The following is a 12,152-nucleotide window of genomic DNA, read 5'->3' as shown; positions in this document are numbered from 1 at the left end:
AGAATGTTGTGAAACTTGAAAGGGTTCAGTAAAGATTTACAAGGATGTTGCCAGGGTTGGAGGGTTTGAGCTACATGGAGAGGCTGAATAGGCTGGGGTTGTTTTCCCTGGGGTATTGGAGGCTGAGGGATGACCTTGTAGATGCTTATGAAATCATAAGTGCATGGATAGGGTGAAAAGACAAGTTCTTTTCCCTGAGTTCAGGGAATCCAGAACTAGAGCGCATAGGTTTAGGGTGAGATAGGAAAGATTTAAAAGGGACCTAAAGGGCAACCTTTTCACACAGAGGGTGGCAAGTGTATGGAATGTGTTGCCTGAGGAAGTGGTGGAGGCTCGTACAATTATCACATTTAAAAACCATCTGGGCGGGTGTATGAATAGGAAACGTTTAGAGGAATGTGGACCAAGTGCTGTCAAGTGGGACTAGTTTAAGTTAGGATATCTGGTCGGCATGGACGAGTTGGACTGAATGGTTTATTTCTATGCGGAACATCTTTATGACTCTATGACTCGTTCAATGTTTCAAAAAGTATATGAATTGAACACCTGAGTGACACGGACCAAACTATTTACAGATTTCTTCCTGGTTTGCCCGTGTTGGTGGCAAGGAGTGCTATGCTAGGCTTCAGAATCATGAATGAAGAAGGGCAAAAAAACTAGCCAGGAACCTCTCCAACAACTCCTGCTAAAAATGTATATGGGTGGATTTTTGTGAGGACCATAGCAGTTATGATATTCTAATAATGCTGAAGTTAGGTTAATTGCTAAAAACATAGCAAGGTATTATATTATTTAACTATCAATACAATTTGAAGTCTAAATTAAGTTAATTAAATAATTCTGGAACAAAAACCTAGGATCAATAATGGCAACTAGGTAACCAATGGTTTGTTGCAAAAATCCATTTTTTTTAGCTACAGATACTCTGGCTCATTTCATGTTGTGGCTGTACAGGACATTGGTTAGGCCACTGTTGGAATATCGTGTGCAATTCTGGTCTCCTTCCTATCGGAAAGATGTGAAACTTGAAAGGGTTCGGAAATGGACAGGATAAATAGACAAGGTCTTTTCCCTGGGATCAGGGAGTGCAGAACTAGAGGGCATAGGTTTAGGGTGAGAGGGGAAAGATATAAAAGAGACCTAGGGGCAATTTTTTCACACACAGGGTGATGCGTGTATGGAATGAGCTGCCAGAGGAAGTGGTGGAGGCTGGTACAATTGCAACATTTAAGAGGCATTTGAATGGGTATATGGATCGGATTTGGAGGGAAATGGGCCGAGCGCTGGCAAGTGGGACTAGATTGGGTTGGGATATCTGGTTGGCATGGACGGGTTGGACCGAAGGGTCTGTTTCTATACTGTACATCTCTATGACTCTAATAGTGGTCATTTGGATTCATCACTAGGGGAATCCACTGCTGTCCAATCATTTGAGACAGAAAAAAGAAAAATTTGGTGCAGTGAGTTTTAACTGAGCACAAGAGTAACCAAGAGACAAAGGAAAATAATGGGATGTATAGAAGAAAAACTGAAAGAAGGCAACAGGAAGAAATCAGAGTTAACTTAAACAAAACAGCAACCACATAATCTGAGCGACAAGTATATGAGCCAGATGTTAAGGGAAAGATAAGATGAGAATTGGAGCTTTGGAGGATTTGAGCTATAGGGAGAGGCTGAGTAGGCTAGGGCTGTTTTCCCTGAAGCATTGGAGGCTGGGGGGCGGGGGGAGGGGTGACCTTATAGAGGTTTATAAAATTATGAGGGGCATGCATAGGATAAATAGACAAAGTCCATTCCCTGGGGGTGGGGGAGTCCAGAACTAGAGGGTTTGGTTTAGGGTGAAAGGGGAAAGATTTAACAGGATCCTCGGGGCAACTTTTTCACTCAGAGGGTGGTACATGTATGGAATGAGCTGCCAGAGGAAGTGTTGGATTCTGAATTAGTGGTGCTAGAAGCGCACAGCAGTTCAGGCAGCATCCAAGTAGCGTCGATTTCGAAGCTCCTTGGATACTGCCTGAACTCCTGTGCTCTTCCAGCACCACTAATCCAGAATCTGGTTTCCAGCATCTGCAGTCATTGTTTTTACTGAGACGAAGTGGTGGAGGCTGGTACAATTACAACATTTAAAAGGCATCTGGATGGGTGTATTAATAGGAAGGGTTTAGACGAATATGAGCCAAGTGTTGGCAAATGGGACTAGATTAGGTTAGGATAGCTGGTCGACGCATGAACGAGTTGGACAGAAGCGTCTGTTTCCATGCTGTCCATCTCTGTGACTATGATGATAGGAAAGAAAGTGAAGATCACATCAGATCAACAATGTTCTTATTGACTGACGGAGGAGACTCCAGTGACCTTACTTTCTAAGGTAAAGTAATTGAAAAAGAAGTCCTGAATTAAAATTGTTGAACTCAACACTGAGGCCACGACCGCGGAAGTTGAGGGGGAAAGAAAAGTTGTATCTTTTCGTTGGTGAGCTGTACTTGCACGATTGTGGTGTCTTCCAGCCCAGGGGGCAGCAGCGGCGGCGGCGGATCCTCGTCCCAGGGCCCGGGAGCGGCGGAGGGTGTGCGCGAGCCGCGGGGCCCGGGAGCGGCGGAGGGTGTGCGCGAGCCGCGGGGCCCGGGAGCGGCGGAGGGTGTGCGCGAGCCGCGATGGGCGGCGGGGACCTGGTGAGTATGGGAGAGCCGACATCGAGTTTAGTTGGAGGCTGAGGCCTAGAACAGCAGCTCAAATACCGCCGCGGGGGGGAGGGGATTGTGTGTGTGTGGGGGGGGGGGAGGGGATTGTGTGTGTGTGTGGGGGGGAGGGGATTGTGTGTGTGTGTGGGGGGGGGGAGGGGATTGTGTGTGTGTGTGGGGGGGAGGGGATTGTGTGTGTGTGGGGGGGGAGGGGATTGTGTGTGTGTGGGGGGGGAGGGGATTGTGTGTGTGTGTGGGGGGGAGGGGATTGTGTGTGTGTGGGGGGGGAGGGGATTGTGTGTGTGTGGGGGGGAGGGGATTGTGTGTGTGTGGGGGGGAGGGGATTGTGTGTGTGTGGGGGGGGAGGGGATTGTGTGTGTGTGGGGGGGGAGGGGATTGTGTGTGTGTGTGTGGGGGGGGAGGGGATTGTGTGTGTGTGGGGGGGGAGGGGATTGTGTGTGTGTGTGGGGGGAGGGGATTGTGTGTGTGTGGGGGGGAGGGGATTGTGTGTGTGTGGGGGGGAGGGGATTGTGTGTGTGTGGGGGGGGAGGGGATTGTGTGTGTGTGTGTGGGGGGGGAGGGGATTGTGTGTGTGTGGGGGGGGAGGGGATTGTGTGTGTGTGTGGGGGGAGGGGATTGTGTGTGTGTGTGTGGGGGGAGGGGATTGTGTGTGTGTGTGGTGGGGGGAGGGGATTGTGTGTGTGTGGGGGGGAGGGGATTGTGTGTGTGTGTGGGGGGGAGGGGATTGTGTGTGTGTGGGGGGGAGGGGATTGTGTGTGTGTGGGGGGGGGAGGGGATTGTGTGTGTGTGTGGGGGGGAGGGGATTGTGTGTGTGTGTGGGGGGGAGGGGATTGTGTGTGTGTGGGGGGGGAGGGGATTGTGTGTGTGTGTGGGGGGGAGGGGATTGTGTGTGTGTGGGGGGGGAGGGGATGTGTGTGTGTGTGGGGGGGGGAGGGGATTGTGTGTGTGTGGGGGGGGAGGGGATTGTGTGTGTGTGTGGGGGGAGGGGATTGTGTGTGTGTGTGGTGGGGGGAGGGGATTGTGTGTGTGTGGAGGGGGGGAGGGGATTGTGTGTGGTGGGGGGGAGGGGATTGTGTGTGTGTGGGGGGGGGAGGGGATTGTGTGTGTGTGGGGGGGGAGGGGATTGTGTGTGTGTGTGGGGGGGGAGGGGAGTGTGTGTGTGTGTGGGGGGGGAGGGGATTGTGTGTGTGGGGGGGGGAGGGGATTGTGTGTGTGTGTGGGGGGGGAGGGGATTGTGTGTGTGTGTGGGGGGGGAGGGGATTGTGTGTGTGTGTGTGGGGGGAGGGGATTGTGTGTGTGTGTGTGGGGGGAGGGGATTGTGTGTGTGTGTGGGGGGGGGAGGGGATTGTGTGTGTGTGGGGGGAGGGGATTGTGTGTGTGTGTGTGGGGGGGGAGGGGATTGTGTGTGTGTGGGGGGGGAGGGGATTGTGTGTGTGTGGTGGGGGGAGGGGATTGTGTGTGTGTGTGTGTGGGGGGGGGGAGGGGACTGTGGTGTGTGTGGGGGGGAGGGGATTGTGTGTGTGTGTGTGGGGGGGAGGGGACTGTGTGTGTGTGGGGGGGAGGGGATTGTGTGTGTGTGGGGGGGGGAGAGGGGATTGTGTGTGTGGGGGGGGGGGGGGAGGGGATTGTGTGTGTGTGGGGGGGGAGGGGATTGTGTGTGTGTGGGGGGGGAGGGGATTGTGTGGTGTGTGGGGGGGAGGGGATTGTGTGTGTGTGGGGGGGGAGGGGATTGTGTGTGTGTGTGTGGGGGGGGAGGGGATTGTGTGTGTGTGGGGGGGGAGGGGATTGTGTGTGTGTGTGGGGGGGAGGGGATTGTGGTGTGTGTGTGGGGGGGGGAGGGGATTGTGTGTGTGTGGGGGGGAGGGGATTGTGTGTGTGTGTGGGGGGGGTGGGGATTGTGTGTGTGTGGGGGGGGAGGGGATTGTGTGTGTGTGGGGGGGGGGGAGGGGATTGTGTGTGTGTGGGGGGGGGGAGGGGTTTGTGTGTGTGTGGGGGGGGAGGGGATTGTGTGTGTGTGGGGGGGGAGGGGATTGTGTGTGTGTGGGGGGGGGAGGGGTTGTGTGTGTGTGTGGGGGGGGAGGGGATTGTGTGTGGGGGGAGGGGATTGTGTGTGTGTGTGGTGGGGGGGAGGGGTTGTGTGTGTGTGGGGGGGGGAGGGGATTGTGTGTGTGTGGGGGGGGGGGGGTTGTGTGTGTGTGGGGGGGGGGGGGAGTGTGTGTGTGTGTGGGGGGGGGGGGGGTGTGTGGTGTGTGGGGGGGGGTGGGGATTGTGTGTGTGTGTGGGGGGGGAGGGGATTGTGTGTGTGTGTGTGGGGGGAGGGGATTGTGTGTGTGTGTGTGGGGGGAGGGGATTGTGTGTGTGTGGGGGGAGGGGATTGTGTGTGTGTGGGGGGAGGGGATTGGGTGTGTGTGTGTGTGGGGGGGGGAGGGGATTGTGTGTGTGTGGGGGGGGAGGGGATTGTGTGTGTGTGGTGGGGGGAGGGGATGTGTGTGTGTGTGTGTGGGGGGGGAGGGGATGTGTGTGTGTGGGGGGGGAGGGGATTGTGTGTGTGTGTGTGGGGGGGAGGGGATTGTGTGTGTGTGTGTGGGGGGGTGGGGATGTGTGTGTGTGGGGGGGGAGGGGATTGTGTGTGTGTGTGGGGGGGGAGGGGATTGTGTGTGTGTGGTGGGGGGTGGGGTGGGAGGGGTGTGTGTGTGTGTGTGTGTGTGGGGGGAGGGGATTGTGTGTGTGTGTGGGGGGGAGGGGATTGTGTGTGTGTGTGTGGGGGGGGGAGGGGATGTGTGTGTGTGTGTGTGGTGGGGGGAGGGGATTGGTGTGTGTGGGGGGAGTGGGGATTGTGTGTGTGTGTGTGGGGGGGGGAGGGGATTGTGTGTGTGTGGGGGGGGGGAGGGGTTTGTGTGTGTGTGGTGGGGGGAGGGGATTGTGTGTGTGTGGTGGGGGGAGGGGATTGTGTGGTGTGTGGTGGGGGGAGGGGATTGTGTGTGTGGTGGGGGGGAGGGGATTGTGTGTGTGTGTGGGGGGGGAGGGGATTGTGTGTGTGTGTGGGGGGGAGGGGATTGTGTGTGTGGGGGGGGGGAGGGGATTGTGTGTGTGTGGGGGGAGGGGATTGTGTGTGTGTGGGGGGGGAGGGATTGTGTGTGTGTGGGGGGGGGGGATTGTGTGTGTGTGGGGGGGTGGGGATTGTGTGTGTGTGGGGGGAGGGGATTGTGTGTGTGTGGGGGGGAGGGGATTGTGTGTGTGGGGGGGGAGGGGATTGTGTGTGTGTGTGGTGGGGGGGGATTGTGTGTGTGTGGGGGGGGGATTGTGTGTGTGTGTGTGGGGGGGAGGGGATTGTGTTTGTGTGTGTGTGGGGGGGATTGTGTGTGTGTGTGGGGGGGAGGGGATTGTGTGTGTGTGGGGGGGAGGGGATTGTGTGTGTGGGGGGGAGGGGATTGTGTGTGGTGTGGGGGGGAGGGGATTGTGTGTGTGGGGGGGGAGGGGATTGTGTGTGTGTGTGTGGGGGGGGGATTGTGTGTGTGTGGGGGGGGATTGTGTGTGTGTGTGGGGGGGGTGGGGATTGTGTGTGTGTGTGGGGGGGGTTGTGTGTGTGTGGGGGGGAGGGGATTGTGTGTGGGGGGGAGGGGATTGTGTGTGTGTGTGGGGGGGGAGGGGGATTTGTGTGTGTGTGTGGGGGGGGGGAGGGGTTGTGTGTGTGGGGGGGGGGGAGGGGATTGTGTGTGTGTGTGGGGGGGGGGGGGATTGGTGTGTGGGTGTGTGGGGGGGGGTGGGGATTGTGTGTGTGTGTGGTGGGGGGGAGGGGATTGTGTGTGTGGTGGGGGGAGGGGATTGTGTGTGTGTGGTGGGGGGAGGGGATTGTGTGTGTGTGTGGGGGGAGGGGATTGTGTGTGGGGGGGGAGGGGATTGTGTGTGTGTGTGGGGGAGGGTATTGTTTGTTTGGAGGGGGGGAGGGGATTGTGTGTGTGTGGGGGGGGAGGGGATTGTGTGTGTGTGGGGGGGGAGGGGATTGTGTGTGTGTGGGGGGGTGGGGATTTGTGTGTGTGTGTGGGGGGGATTGTGTGTGTGTGTGGGGGGGATTGTGTGTATGTGGGGGGGGAGGGGATTGTATTTGTGTGTGTGGGGGGGATTGTGTGTGTGTGGTTGGGGGGGATTGTGTGTGTGTGGGGGGGAGGCGATTGTGTGTGTGTGTGGGGGGGAGGGAATTGTATTTGTGTGTGTGTGGGGGGGGGGATTGTGTGTGTGTGTGGGGGGGGGGGATTGTGTGTGTGTGTGTGGGGGGGGGATTGTGTGTGTGTGTGTGGGGAGGGAGGGGATTGTGTGTGTGTGTGGGGGGGAGGGGATTTGTGTGTGTGTGGGGAGGGAGGGGATTGTGTGTGTGTGGGGAGGGAGGGGATTGTGTGTGTGTGTGGGGGGAGGGAGGGGATTGTGTGTGTGTGTGTGGGGGGGAGGGGATTGTGTGTGTGTGTGTGGGGGGGAGGGGATTGTGTGTGTGTGTGGGGGGGAGGGGATTGTGTGTGTGTGTGTGGGGGGGAGGGGATTGTGTGTGTGTGTGTGGGGGGGAGGGGATTGTGTGGTGTGTGTGGGGGGGAGGGGATTGTGTGTGTGTGGGTGTGGGGAGGGGATTGTGTGTGTGTGTGTGGCGGGGGGGAGGGGATTGTGTGTGTGTGTGTGTGGTGGGGGGAGGGGATTGTGTGTGGGGCGGAGGGATTTTGTGTGTGTGTGTGGGGGGATTTAGTGTATGTGGGCGGGGGCGAGGGGATTGTGTGTGTGTGTGGGACGGCGGGGATTGTGTGTGGAGGGGGAGGGGATTGTGCGTGTGGGGGGGGGGAGGGAATTGTGTGTGTGTGTGTGGGGGGGTTGGGGATTGTGTGTGTGGGGGGAGGGGATTGTGTGTGTGTGTGTGGGGGGAGGGGATTGTGTGTGTGTGTGGGGGGAGGGGATTGTGTGTGTGTGTGGGGGGAGGGGATTGTGTGTGTGTGTGGGGGGGAGGGGATTGTGTGTGTGTGTGGGGGGAGGGGATTGTGTGTGTGTGGGGGGGGAGGGGATTGTGTGTGTGTGGGGGGGGAGGGGATTGTGTGTGTGTGGGGGGGAGGGGATTGTGTGTGTGTGGGGCGGAGGGAGATTGTGTGTGTGGGGGGGATTGCGTGTGTGTGTGTGGGGGGGATTGTGTGTGTGGGGGGGGGGGCAGAAGGGACTGTGTCTGTGTGTGAGTGGGGGGAGGGGGATTGTGTGTGTGGGGGGGAGGGGGATTGTGTGTGTGTGTGGGGGGAGGGGGATTGTGTGTGTGTGTGGGGGGAGGGGGATTGTGTGTGTGTGTGGGGGGAGGGGATTGTGTGTGTGTGTGTGGGGGGAGGGGATTGTGTGTGTGTGTGGGGGGGGCAGGGGATTGTGTGTGGGGGGGCAGGGGATTGTGTGTGGGGGGGGCGAGGGGATTGTGTGTGGGGGGGGCGAGGGGATTGTGTGTGTGGGGGCGAGGGGATTGTGTGTGTGGGGGCGAGGGGATTGTGTGTGTGGGGGCGAGGGGGATTGTGTGCGTGGGGGCGAGGGGATTGTGTGCGGGGGGGGCGAGGGGATTGTGTGTGGGGGGGAGGGGATTGTGTGTGGGGGGGAGGGGATTGTGTGTGGGTGGGGGGGGAGGGGATTGTATTTGTGTGTGTGTGGGTGGATTGTGTGTGTGTGTGGGGGGGGAGGGGATTGTATTTGTGTGTGTGGGGGGGAGGGGATTGTGTGTGTGGGGGGGAGGGGATTGTGTGTGTGTGGGGGGGGAGGGGATTGTGTGTGTGTTGGGGGGGAGGGGATTGTGTGTGTGTGTGTGGGGGGGATTGTGTGTGTGTGTGGGGTGGGGGGAGGGGATTGTGTGTGTGTGTGTGGGGGGGCAGGGGATTGTGTGTGGGGTGGGGGGAGGGGATTGTGTGTGTGTGTGTGGGGGGGCAGGGGATTGTGTGTGGGGTGGTGAGGGGATTGTGTGTGTGGGGGTGAGGGGATTGTGTGTGTGGGGGTGAGGGGATTGTGTGTGTGGGGGGGAGGGGATTGTGTGTGGGTGGGGGGGGGAGGGGATTGTGTGTGGGTGGGGGGGGAGGGGATTGTATTTGTGTGTGTGTGGGGGGATTGTGTGTGTGTGTGGGGGGGGAGGGGATTGTGTGTGTGTGGGGGAGGGGATTGTGTGTGTGTGTGTGTGGGGGGGAGAAGGGATTGTGTGTGTGGGGGGGGGGGAGGGGATTGTGTGTGTGTGTGGTGGTGGGAGGGGATTGTGTGTGTGTGTGGTGGTGGGAGGGGATTGTGTGTGTGTGTGGGGGGGAGGGGATTTGTGTGTGTGTGTGGGGGGGAGGGGATTTGTGTGTGTGTGTGGCGGGGAGGGGATTGTGTGTGTGTGTGGGGGGGAGGGGATTGTGTGTGTGTGTGGGGGGGAGGGGATTGTGTGTGTGTGTGGGGGGGAGGGGATTGTGTGTGTGTGTGGGGGGGAGGGGATTGTGTGTGTGTGTGGGGGGGAGGGGATTGTGTGTGTGTGTGGGGGGGAGGGGATTGTGTGTGTGTGTGGGGGGGAGGGGATTGTGTGTGTGTGGGGGGGAGGGGATTGTGTGTGTGTGAGGGGTGAGGGGATTGTGTGTGTGTGTGAGGGGTGAGGGGATTGTGTGTGTGTGTGGGGGAGGGGATTGTGTCTGTGTGTGGGGGGGGAGGGGATTCTGTGTGTGTAGGAGTGAGGGGATTGTGTGTGTGTAGGGGGGGGATTGTGTGTGGGTGTGGAGGGGTGGAGGGGATTGTGTGTGTGTGTGTCGGGGGGGGATTGTGTGTGCGGGGGGGGAGGGGATTGTGTGTGTGTTTGGGGGGAAGGGGATTGTGTGTGTGTTGGGGGGAGGGGATTGTGTGTGTGTTGGGGGGAGGGGTTTGTGTGATTGTGTGTGGGGGGAGGGTATTGTGTGATTGTGTGTGGGGGGGGAGGGGATTGTGTGTGTGGGGGGGAGGGGATTGTGTGTGTGGGGGGGAGGGGATTGTGTGTGTGGGGGGGATGGGATTGTGTGTGTGTGTGTGGGGGGGATGGGATTGTGTGTGTGTGTGTGGGGGGGGGAGGGGATTGTGTGTGTGTGGGGGGGATTGTGTGTGTGTGTGGGGGATTGTGTGTGTGTGGGGGGGCAGAAGGGACTGTGTGTGGGGGGGGGGAGGGGGATTGTGTGTGTGTGGGGGGAGGGGGATTGTGTGTGTGTGGGGGGAGGGGGATTGTGTGTGGGGGGGGGAGGGGGATTGTGTGTGGGGGGGGGAGGGGGATTGTGTGTGTGGGGGGGAGGGGGATTGTGTGTGTGTGGGGGGAGGGGGATTGTGTGTGTGTGTGGGAGGAGGGGATTGTGTGTGTGTGTGGGGGGGGCAGGGGATTGTGTGTGGGGGGGCAGGGGATTGTGTGGGGGGGTGAGGGGATTGTGTGTGTGGGGGGGAGGGGATTGTGAGTGTGGGGGTAGGGGATTGTGTGTGGGGGGGAGGGGATTGTGTGTGGGGGGGAGGGGATTGTGTGTGGGTGGGGGGGAGGGGATTGTATTTGTGTGTGTGTGGGGGGGATTGTATGTGTGTGGGGGGGAGGGGATTGTATTTGTGTGTGGGGGGGAGGGGATTGTGTGTGTGTGTGGGGGGGGCAGGGGATTGTGTTTGGGGGGGGCAGGGGATTGTGTGTGGTGGGGGGGCGAGGGGATTGTGTGTGTGGGGGCGAGGGGATTGTGTGTGTGGGGGCGAGGGGATTGTGTTTGGGGGGGCGAGGGGATTGTGTGTGGGGGGGGCGAGGGGATTGTGTGTGGGGGGGCGAGGGGATTGTGTGTGGGGGGGCGAGGGGATTGTGTGTGGGGGGGCGAGGGGATTGTGTGTGGGGGGGCGAGGGGATTGTGTGTGGGGGCGAGGGGATTGTGTGTGGGTGGGGGGGGAGGGGATTGTGTGTGTGTGTGTGGGGGGGGAGGGGATTGTATTTGTGTGTGGGGGGGGAGGGGATTGTATGTGTGTGTGGGGGGGGGAGGGGATTGTATGTGTGTGTGGGGGGGGAGGGGATTGTGTGTGTGGGGGGGGGAGGGGATTGTGTGTGTGTGTGGGGGGGGGAGGGGATTGTGTGTGTGTGTGGGGGGGGGAGGGGATTGTGTGTGTGTGTGGGGGGGGAGGGGATTGTGTGTGTGTGTGGGGTGGGGGGAGGGGATTGTGTGTGTGTGTGTGGGGGAGGGGATTGTGTGTGTGTGGGGGGGAGAGGGGATTGTGTGTGTGTGTGTGGGGGGGGATTGTGTGTGGGTGGGGGGGAGGGGATTGTATTTGTGTGTGTGGGGGGGATTGTGTGTGTGTGTGGTGGTGGAGGGGATTGTATTTGTGTGTGTGTGTGGGGGGGGGGAGGGGATTGTGTGTGTGTGTGGGGGGGGGAGGGGATTGTGTGTGTGTGGGGGAGGGGATTGTGTGTGTGTGTGTGTGGGGGAGAGGGGATTGTGTGTGTGGGGGGGGGGGCGGGGATTGTGTGTGTGTGTGGTGGGGGGAGGGGATTGTGTGTGTCTGTGGGGGGGAGGGGATTTGTGTGTGTGGGGGGGATTGTGTGTGTGTGGGGGGTGAGGGGATTGTGTGTGTGTGGGGGGTGAGCGGATTGTGTGTGTGTGTGGGGGGAGGGGATTGTGTGTGTGTGTGGGGGGGGAGGGGATTGTGTGTGTGGGGGGGAGGGGATTGTGTGTGTGGGGGGGAGGGGATTGTGTGTGTGGGGGGGAGGGGATTGTGTGTGGGGGGGGGGTGAGGGGGATTGTGTGTGTGCGGGGGCTGAGGGGGATTGTGTGTGTGCGGGGGGGAGGGGGATTGTGTGTGCGGGGGGGAGGGGGATTGTGTGTGCGGGGGGGAGGGGGATTGTGTGTGCGGGGGCGAGGGGATTGTGTGTGGGGGGGAGGGGATTGTGTGTGGGTGGGGGGGAGGGGATTGTATTTGTGTGTGTGGGGGGGGATTGTGTGTGTGTGTGGGGGGGGAGGGGATTGTGTGTGTGGGGGGGAGGGGATTGTGTGTGTGGGGGGGAGGGGATTGTGTGTGTGGGGGGGGAGGGGATTGTGTGTGTGTGGGGGGGGAGGGGATTGTGTGTGTGTGTGTGTGTGTGTGGGGGGGATTGTGTGTGTGTGTGGGGCGGGGGGAGGGGATTGTGTGTGTGTGTGTGGGGGGGGGCAGGGGATTGTGTGTGGGGGGGTGAGGGGATTGTGTGTGTGGGGGTGAGGGGATTGTGTGTGTGGGGGTGAGGGGATTGTGTGTGGGTGGGGGGGGAGGGGATTGTGTGTGGGTGGGGGGGGAGGGGATTGTATTTGTGTGTGTGGGGGGGGGATTGTGTGTGTGTGTGTGGGGGAGGGGATTGTGTGTGTGTGTGTGTGGGGGGGAGGGGATTGTGTGTGTGTGTGTGTGTGGGGGGGAGAAGGGATTGTGTGTGTGTGGGGGGGGGAGGGGATTGTGTGTGTGTGTGGTGGTGGGAGG

The 12,152-nt window shown here is 59.7% G+C and overlaps 1 protein-coding gene across 2 annotated transcripts in view; it reads left to right on the top strand.

Annotated features, from left to right (window-relative positions):
• The first annotated feature begins 2,396 nt into the window (after positions 1 to 2,396).
• cwc25 (CWC25 spliceosome associated protein homolog) overlaps positions 2,397 to 12,152 on the top strand; it is a 68,945-nt gene continuing 59,189 nt past the window's right edge. The window contains exon 1 of one of the 2 annotated variants that reach the window (XM_072561354.1): positions 2,397 to 2,672. In XM_072561354.1, coding sequence (XP_072417455.1) covers positions 2,655 to 2,672 — 18 coding nt within the window. In that variant the 5' untranslated portion in view covers positions 2,397 to 2,654. The remainder of the gene's footprint in view (positions 2,673 to 12,152) is intronic. The other variant, XM_072561352.1, reaches the window with a different exon arrangement.

The sequence above is a fragment of the Chiloscyllium punctatum genome, chromosome 42 (genome assembly GCF_047496795.1).
Source record: "Chiloscyllium punctatum isolate Juve2018m chromosome 42, sChiPun1.3, whole genome shotgun sequence".
NCBI lineage: Eukaryota > Metazoa > Chordata > Chondrichthyes > Orectolobiformes > Hemiscylliidae > Chiloscyllium > Chiloscyllium punctatum.
This window is presented reverse-complemented; position numbering and strand designations above follow the sequence as displayed.